The sequence below is a fragment of the Peromyscus californicus genome, unplaced genomic scaffold (genome assembly GCF_007827085.1).
Source record: "Peromyscus californicus insignis strain IS unplaced genomic scaffold, ASM782708v3 Scaffold_18__1_contigs__length_77618521, whole genome shotgun sequence".
In the NCBI taxonomy this organism is placed as follows: domain Eukaryota; kingdom Metazoa; phylum Chordata; class Mammalia; order Rodentia; family Cricetidae; genus Peromyscus; species Peromyscus californicus.
In genome coordinates, this window is record NW_026294480.1 from 34,604,192 (window position 1) to 34,614,242 (window position 10,051).

The 10,051-nt window shown below is 38.5% G+C and overlaps 1 protein-coding gene across 2 annotated transcripts in view; it reads right to left on the reverse strand.

Moving 5' to 3' along the window:
- Cwc27 (CWC27 spliceosome associated cyclophilin) overlaps positions 1-10,051 on the reverse strand; it is a 185,039-nt gene that overhangs the window by 72,359 nt on the left and 102,629 nt on the right. For both annotated transcript variants that reach the window (XM_052743231.1, XR_008219496.1), the window contains one exon: positions 9,945-10,042. In XM_052743231.1, the coding sequence (XP_052599191.1) occupies positions 9,945-10,042 (98 nt within the window). Of the gene's footprint in view, positions 1-9,944; positions 10,043-10,051 lie in introns of those variants that run through there.

Sequence of the window (10,051 nt, forward strand, 5' to 3'; positions counted from 1 at the left end):
ACAAAATGAAGCAACAAGACCTAGCTTCAGTGATAACACCTGGCAGGACAAAAATGAAGCAACAAGACCTAGCTTCAGTGATGACACCTGCCAGGAGTTTGTGTGAGGAGTTCTGAAAATAGACAGTTTATTCAAGATCATCAGCTGATTCAAACCAAGACTTTTCTCACTTCAAAGGCTGTGTTCTTAATCGACTTTTGAAAATGGAGATCTGATAATGGTATGTGCCACCAATGGAAATTATAGCATTTTATTGATTTTATGTCTTGAATTCTTTAGTAAAATATATATTTTAATAGTTAAGCTAACATGGAAAATCTTGTAAAATTACCTTATAAAACATAATTTCATTGTGAAAGGGAATTAGTTTTTAGTAGGAATTATTTGGATGTTATACTAAAGGAACAGCCACAGATACCAAAAAAAAAAAAGGTACTTGAGGTATGCTAATTCTTAATGAGAACATATGAGGATGAATTCTTAAAAAACTTTCCAGAGCATCACGTAAAGAGAATAAAGAGAACCCATGCTCTCCAGTTCAGGCTAGTGTAACAGAAAAATCCAAACATCCAGATGCTCCACAGTTGTGTGACTTAGGCCTGGCACAGAGTGTATTTCCAAATGGGAACACTGTTTATAATCAAACTTTTAATGATATTAGTTCTTCCCAAGAGAATCTAAATACTAAAACAATTGAGCAACACAAGTACACACACATACAGACACACACCACCACCACCACCACCACCACCACCTCTTCTACTTTCTAAGTGGAAAAATCTATAATTATTTCAATTTAGGATCCAAATAGCTAACCTGACTCCACTGTTTCCTTGCTGAATTATCATAAGCCATTTCAGAACGGAAGAGATGGCATACTTCCAAATCAATTAGGGACAGTTTAAAAATGATTTTTTTTTCTTTTGAGTGAGCAGTAGAGATAATTTAATTCTCAAGAATGGAGTCCTTGGCTGTTGACACGACACATATTTTACACCCTAGAGCTGAAGGTCATGAGGAGTTTTTTTTTTCTTTATACATATGGTTTCTATATCCATCATGCTTAATGTTTTATATTGGCTACAAGAACTGAGAATAAATATTTCTAAAGCAAACTGATCATTTAGGAGTTGTTGGTCAGTTTCAATAAAAAGATTTTTTTAAAAAAGCATGTTACAGATCATAAGAAAATCGCATTACTAGGGCAAAAGTATGATGTTTCTGTCATTAAGACAAAATCTGGGAAAACAAGTATTACATATTAACCACGGTTGTGTTGGTCAACAGGATTATATGGATGATCTTTTTTATCTTTACGCTCTTCTACAATTCTAGTGTCCTATAAAGAATGTTACTTAATTTGATTCATTTACTTATTTTTCTGAAATAGGTTCTGATTATGAAGCTTAGAATGGTCTGGAACTCAAGACCTTCCTTCCTCAGCTTCCTGCCTGCTGGCCTTACAGCTAAGAGTCACAATATTTGTCATGATACTTCAATTTTTTTGCTCACTTATACATTTATTTATTCATTTCCTCTCCAGACTCCTCATAAAAAAGTTACCTTCCAACTTTTAATATCCAAAGGAGCAGCATTCTTTCATTCTAGGAATATCAGGAAGAGGTCTGCAACCAGTGATTTGCTTATGTGACATGGCTGTCCCCAAGAACCATGGACTCACAGAGGGTCTCTCACTTATGTTACCAAAAGATTCTATTCTTTATATAACCACTGGCATACACATCTTGACATCTGCTAAAGACTTTTACTGAACACATTACTTCGTCCCATGTGTTAGAAGCATACTCCACACTGGCAGTATGGCTTTCAGTAACAGAATTAAAAACAAAGACACACACAAAGTAGTGGGCTAGAAAGATCCACAGGGTAGCCCCTGCTCTGACTTTCTGTTTGCTAATTTACTCCTTAAAAAATAACTGAGATACAACCACACACTATGTTAAGCTAGTTTTATGTCTACTTTACACAAGGTATGTAGATGAATCTCTAAATGGTCTTATTAAATAAAAAACATGGAGCCAAATATACGGGAGAAAGCCTTAGAGATCAGGGAAATAGGGAAAGTCACTAGCTAACCTCACCTCACCAACTCTGCAGCTTCCAAACGCTGTGACTTTCTGTGTTCTGCCATCTGATTTGCTCTCTCTGTCCAGCTACATCACTTCTTTCTGCCCAGCACTGACACTTCTTGTCTGTCCATACAGACCTCCAGACCTCCATGGTTAACTAGTGTTGGAATTTTAAGGCATGTGCCACCACACCTGGCTCTGTTTCCAGTGTGGCCTTGAACTCACAGAGATCCTGCCTGCCAAGTGATAGGATTAAGGACGTGTGCTGCACTGCCCGACTTCTTTGTTGACTTAAAATGGCTTGCTATTACCTCTGATCTCCAGACAAGCTTTATTTATTAAAGTACAAATAAAATATCACCACATTTCAGCACCAATCAAATAGCACCACAAAGGTAGAATTCTTTTAGAAGAAGAAACCTCAACTGAGAAAATGCCCCCACCTGACTGGCCTATGGGCAAGCCTGTGGGGTGTTTCCTTGATGAATGATTGATGTGAGAGGGCCTGAGCTCAATGTGGGTGGTGCCACTGAGGGGCTGGTGGTTCTGAGTGCTGTAAGAAAGCAGGATGAGCAAACCATGAGGAGCAGGGCAGTAAGCAGTGTTCCTCCATGGCCTCTGCTCCAGTTTCCTGCCCATGTCAGCTCATGCCCTGACTTTCTTTGATGATGGACTGTGATGCCAAAGCGTAAGATGAACTAAACCCTTTCCTTCCAAAGTTGCATCTGGTTGTGGTATGTTATCACAGCCACAGAAAGCCTAACAAGGCACATTCACCCTTTTAGATACAATTGCCCACATTTTCATTACTTTTTGAACTGTTTTGAACCTTAAGTGAGAAGAAACAGAATGACTGTTGGCCTGGAAGGGTATCGATGAATCAAACACAAATACACTTCACCTTTCATTAAAATAAAGTTAAAATTCACATCTAAATTAGGAAGCAACTATTGAAGAAAGGGAATTCTGGAACTTTTGGCCTCTAAGGGGTGGGGGGAAATGACTCAGCAGGGCCTGGAGAGCGTGAAAAGTTAGGGAAAGGACCAGTTTGCTCGGAGAACTCATCATGTGTGCTGTTAGGTTAGCAGGGAGCAAACATTCCATGGGGGTTTTGTTTCTCATAAAAACCAAGGTGAAGCTAGTTTACCATCCTATGTCAGATAGATGGGAAGTAGTTAAATACTGCAGACTGTCGCAACTCAGTGAGGGGCCCCTCATCTGATTAATGCAGTACTAAGAGACAGTCAGGAGCAACTTCAAATGGCCTGGTGTGCTCAGAGGTGCTCTGCACCTTGGAGGTGTATTTCCTTAAGAGGCTTTGGAATTCTTCCTTGATTTATAGGCTCAGATTGCCTCTCTCTCCTCTCACTTCTGGCAAGAATCACAGAGCAGGGATTGTCTGCTCAGAATGCCAAGAAGGCTCTGACACCTTATCTCCTTAAAGCTGATTAAAGATATGTCCAAACCTGTACCACTATGGGACTATGTTCAGTTTGTTACTAGTTCTAAGATGGAGAAACTTAAAAAAACCCAGAAAGGATTTAGACATAATTTAATGAAGAGGATTATATATTTTATTAAAGAACTTGAAAGAGACAACACAAGGAGCCAACTTTATCACCCATTAATTATCAATCTTATTTTAAATTTATTACCTCCCACAGTAATCCTGTGCACAAGGTAGGGTGACTTACAGTGGGACTTACGAGACCCCACGGCTATAAACAAGTGTGTCCTGCAGTAAATCTCTTTTGACATTGCTGGTATCTAAACCAAACACCGTGTCCCTTGTTTACCTAAACTGGGGTGTTTGCTATAAGAATCTACTGCAGATTCTGTAATCGACTAAGAAAAGGAACTATTTTCAATTTTGCAAGGTCCAATCTCACACTATTATGAAAATTTTAACTGTACTTATGGTTTTATTCCTTGACATTTGATTTCTTTTACTTACTGAAGCATTCACTTACGTATTGTCTGCAGTCTTTCAAAAGTAAATAGGCCAGTGAGATGGCTGCAACCAAGTCCAATGACATGAGTTTGATCTCCAGAACTCACATTGTAGAAAGAGAGAACCAATTCCTGCGAGTTGTCCTCTGACCAACAAGCATGTTTTGTGGTATGTTTGTACCCGTGCATGTGTGTGCACACACATTCATGAATGTAACAAAAATTAAAAGTAAATAGAAGACAAGTGACAAAATGATGTGTTTCTTCTTAAGTGTACTTATATCTATTAACTGATAAGACTGTATGGTTCAAGGGATGGCAAAGCTTATTTATCTCTAAAAGGAAAGAATAGCATGAGGTCAGATTTCAGAGTAATTGCCTAGTGTGATAGAACAGATTTAAAATGACTAAGCTCAAGTCATCAGTTATGAATATGAATCTGGATTAGGAAACTAGATAAAGATTATAAACCCAGAGGAATAGTAATTAAACCCTAATCAAAGGTTTCCTAAGATGGCCATACCCTGAAGTAAACATCACATCCATGAGAATACCTGGCTTAATGGGGGAACATCCATTCATGTAAGACTCAAATTAGTATTTTAATGCACAAGTATTAGAATACAAGGCTTTCTTGGTCTTTCATGTTTCTTCCCAAGTGTGTTTTAATTCAACTATCATACCCTAAATTCTAAAAGGAAGTGTCTGTCATCAGCACATGATCACACTTGCTGGATGCATTCGAAAGACCAGGACATTATTGCCATTGGACACTTAAGAAGGTATATACATTCACACTTTCAAACAGAGTATCTTTATAAAAATATGACTGACAAACATGAAAAGGAAGTTTGTTTAAAGAGTTTTATAACATGTTTAAAAATGGCCATATCAACCGTGGGCTTTACATAATATTAACAAGCACTAAAACTCGTATTTTCAATGTGTAGGTTTTAGGCAGGAAACAAAAAAGAAAGCAGGAATAGCTATATGTTTTTCTTCTTGCAAATTTAAAATTATTATTTTTAACATAGTAATGTAATTTTATTAAAAGTTTTCTTAATAATAAGAAACCTGAAGGGTATATAAGGTGTATATCCCTAGATTTACAATAAGAAAACTGAGGCTTAAATATTTTCCCTGCTAGTAACTGAAAGTAGGAATTTTCCTATTTTTTTTTTTTTTTTTTTTTGGTTTTTCGAGACAGGGTTTCTCTGTGTAGCTTTGCGCCTTTCCTGGAACTCACTTGGTAGCCCAGGCTGGCCTCGAACTCACAGAGATCCTCCTGGCTCTGCCTCCCGAGTGCTGGGATTAAAGGCGTGCGCCACCACCGCCCGGCCTAATTTTCCTATTTTCTTACTTATTTTGAGACTATATATTACAAAATTTTCTTTTAAAACTTAAAACATTCTTAGTGTGTGTGTGTCTGTGTCTGTGTCTGTGTGTGTGTGTGTGTGTGTGTGAGGACATTTCATGTACCTTTGGGCTGCAGTGTGCATGTTGTCATAGGGTAACTCAGTGGAACTAGTTCATACCCTTCATCTACCCTGACAAGGATTCTGGGGACTGGATTTACATTCAGGCTTGTGCAGGAAGTGCCATTACCTGCTGAGCTTTCTTGCTAGCCCCCAAATATTCTTATAGTGACTAGTGCTACTACATAAAGAATGAAGTATTATAACCAGAATTACTATTAAATCAGAATTACCACAGTTAATGTATTTTTGGTCTCTCCAGACCAACAGGCATAGTAACATGCACTAGTGAAAATTCACATGAAAGACAGATCTATATTACATAAAAATTTGTCATTCAAAATTATCTGAAGGCTTTCGACTATTACTTATCTAAGTTTATTAGTGAATTGAACTATGATATCCAGCTGACATGTTCAAAAGAACAAATCACCCAGTTCCCATAACACTCAGATAACTTAGTCTTGGACTGAAATAAGATGCTTTACAAAAGCCAGACATGCAGCCACACAGCTCGATCACAAATCTTTCCTGAATAGGTTCATCAGAGTATTTAGCTCAACTTTCATATAACTCTACAAAGCCAAGGTCAAATAACACTTTCCAGCTTCTTTTCATGTGTGTACCTTACTATACAGAAACACACACAAGAACCTCTGGATTTCTTCCTAGAGTTCATGTAGTTTTAACCTTGGAATATCTGTTGTCTGGGAAGGCTAGCTGAGTTCTAACATATACTGAAAGATACTCAAATTCTACTTTGTTTCTATAACCTTGTATTGTAAGATGGCTTGTGGTATCATTTATAATCACAGGAAGAAGTTCCATTTGCTTAAAAATTGCATAGCAACACTTTTCTTCAAATATAAAGTGTGTTTTCTGAAATTCACTAATCTTTCAGAATAATAATTTTTCTATTATCATTCCACCAATACATGCCAATTTTAAAAGTTCAAAGTAGGTTTAGAGGATACCCAATTCCAAGGAAAAGGTAATCCATAATGTACATCGTAAGTAGGTTCCAGGAAAGGCTGCATCAAAGTACACACACAGCACACACAGTGATAATAAAAGAGGGTACTGCTGTACTGACAAAACACCCATCAACATAAAATACAGAAATAAATCTTAAAAAAAAAAAAGAAAAAACAAAATAGCCCACTTAACTATTTAAATAATACCAGCAAAGATATCTCAAAGTTACGATTCCTGTGGCTGGAGAGATGTCTCAGCAGAACTTACTGCCCTTCCAGAGAACCCCTTCTCAGTGTTTGGTTCCCAGCACCACATCAGATAGCTCACAACCACTTGTAACTTCAGCTCCAGGGCATCCAATGCCCCCTCTGCCCTCTGTGGTACCTGCACACCTGCAGGGAATATGAGCATATGCACACACACACACACACACACACACACACACACACACACATATAAACAAACTGAAAAAAGTGTTCAAGGTCATTAGAAATCAAGTAAATATGCTTTAAAATCATTTCAAAATAAAACAATTTTTAAAAACAGATCACTCTATAAAAGACTAGAAAACATGATGACATCGGCAAACAACTAAACCCACATTTTTGGAAGCTAGTTTTATCATTCAGACTTAGGACAAGTCCAATTATTTCTACATGATTTAAGGAAAATTAAAATGCTGAAAATCATCACCAATACAAATCTGTAATTATGACACAAAGACTTTAACATGGCTTGTTTTCATTTACATATACACCAAACCAGAGTCTAAAGAGTCTTCTCGTTTGTAAGGAAGTCCAGGCTTCCTCTCCCAAGTTATACTTGGTGTCTCAAAAGCAGACAGATGTTCATCACACATCTGGTGAGGTCGTATAACAGCACCAGCACAGTGGGCATCTGCTGCCCTTCTCTTCTTCTTCTAGGCCTTGAGCTACAGAGCAGGATCCACCCTACTGCCAACCCCATACCATGCTCTAGCAGATTTTGAAACATGTGGGGACCCATAATTATTAGCTAAAAAATGAATAACATACTTAAGCAAAACACCTTTCTAGTCCAACAGAAATGCTATCATATATTTAACATGGTTTTAATATAAGAAACAATCCCTTGGGAGAATTACATATAAAATAATCCTTACTAAACTTATGTTCACATCTATACTGCCAATACAGCTTATTCCCACTCTGGATTATATTTTAACTACATGAGCTAGTCATGAATAAATTCATCTTTTCCTTTACAATTTGGGCTATTATGGATGATTTAAAGTTTTAGCAACTTATTCAAATATATACTCCAGTGACTTGAATTTTTCATCAAGGGCCTGCCTTTATTTCAAGCCATTGGGAGATACAGTATAAATACTCTTTGAATTACATCTTTTAAGCAGCTATAGGGTACTGCTTTTACTGCCTACAACGATATGTTCTGCAATTGATATACTACTGTCTTGTATTGGCACATATATTCTTTAAGGCTAGATACATGATGCATATTATTTTCTTTTTTTTTTTTTTTTTTGGTTTTTCGAGACAGGGTTTCTCTGTGTAGCTTTGCGCCTTTTCCTGGAACTCACTTGGTAGCCCAGGCTGGCCTCGAACTCACAGAGATCCGCCCGGCTCTGCCTCCCGAGTGCTGGGATTAAAGGCGTGCGCCACCACCGCCCGGCGCATATTATTTTCTTAAGCAGAATTCCAATAACCACTTCACAGTCTAACAGATGAAAACACTCCATGCTTTACAAAAGCATGAGGGTGACGCTGTCTGCACAAAGCAACATGTCACTGCAAATTTACTACACACTTTAGAGGCGACTGAACAAGACTTATGATTATGCTACAATGGGAAGTTAGAATATAACACATGATTACAAAAAAAGAAAACAGATTTAAGGGTTCCAAGAAGTAATTCTGGAAACTGAACATTACATGCTTTATTGTGAAATAGTTACAAAGATTTTAATAAAGTAGACTAGCTTTCTCTGAAGCTGGTCTTTTCTCCTTTTTTTTAAAGGAAAAATCACAGTGACTAATAGAATATAGAAACCTGTATAATAGTAGTACTGTTCTGATGACCTTTAAAGGTATTAGATTTTCTATGTCTTATGGGATGGGTGGGATGGCTCAGTAGGTAAAGTGTTTATCATTAAGTATGAAGACCTAAATTAGCATCCCCTGGAGCCACATAAAGCCAGAGATGGTGGTGCTCATCTGCATTTTCAGTGTTTGTATGGTGAAATGAGAGACAGAGACAAGGAGAATCCCTGGAAGCTCCATGGCCTGCTGGCCCAAAGCACACAGTGGTGAACAACAAGAGACAATACCTCAAACAAGCTGAAGCTAAGATCTGAACTTGTCCTCTAACTTCTAATACTGCCCTCCATGTGTGCACCTCAGTCAGTGCACATGCAAATATGCACAAATCACACACACACACACACACACACACACACACACACACACACACCCCTTAAAACAAAGAGCTACAACAACAAAAGTCCAATAGGTATTTAATACCAATCAAATACAAATGTTTGCATGTGTCCTAGCACAGGTCTGAAATACTTAAATGTCTTAAAGAGTGTGCAATATAAAAAGAATGGCAGTTTCTGTGCACTTTTAATCCACTTACGTATTACAGCTATACTGTCTTATCTGGTTTTAAGTGCCCTGTAAGTTCTCATTAAGCTTACTTAAAAGCAATGATAACGGTTCTGTTTTCATCAAATTTATTTCTCAGAAAAATAATCTCCTTAAATGGAGATTTATTTTATTTGGTAACTGTCCAGGGCAAGATTTCAGGAAAACCCACAACCTCCAATCATGAAGGAGGAGGAAGGAGAGGAGAAGGAAGAGGAAAGCAAGGAGGCAGAAAGGTGGAAAAACGGGTGTGCAGAGACCGTGTAAGGGCTGAGGCAACGGCTAACTGCTGAAGTGCTGGATGCGCAAGCCTGAGCACCCGAGTCTGGATCTCCAGGACCACAGAAAAAGCCAGGCATGCCGGAACACACCTGCAGACCAAGCAGCCCCAGGTGGAGACAGAAGGATCTCTGGGGCTTGCTTAGACAACCAGTGAGCTGCAGGTTCAGTTAAGGAAACTACCTCAAAACATAAAGTGTCAGCTCCTGATGAGTGTCATCTGAGGCTGATCTCTGGCTTCCACACACTGACACACACATGATCATGTACACACACACACAGACACACACCAACACACACATGCTCATGTACACACATACACTGACACACACATGATCATATACATACACACACATGATCATACACACATACATACTGATGCACACATGATCATGTGCATGTGTGTGTGTGTGTGCGCACGTGCACACGCACACACACACACACACACACACACACACACACACACACACACACACACGCGCACATGCACACACCCTTAAATAAAAGATGATGTGACCCGCCAGAGCCCTTACCTTCACTGCCTCTCTCTGCTTTTGCTGCAGTCTCCTTTTTCTGTTTCGCAGCTAAGAGTTCCCGCTTCAGTTGCCTTGCTTCTTTTCTGAGCTCTTCACTGTAAAGC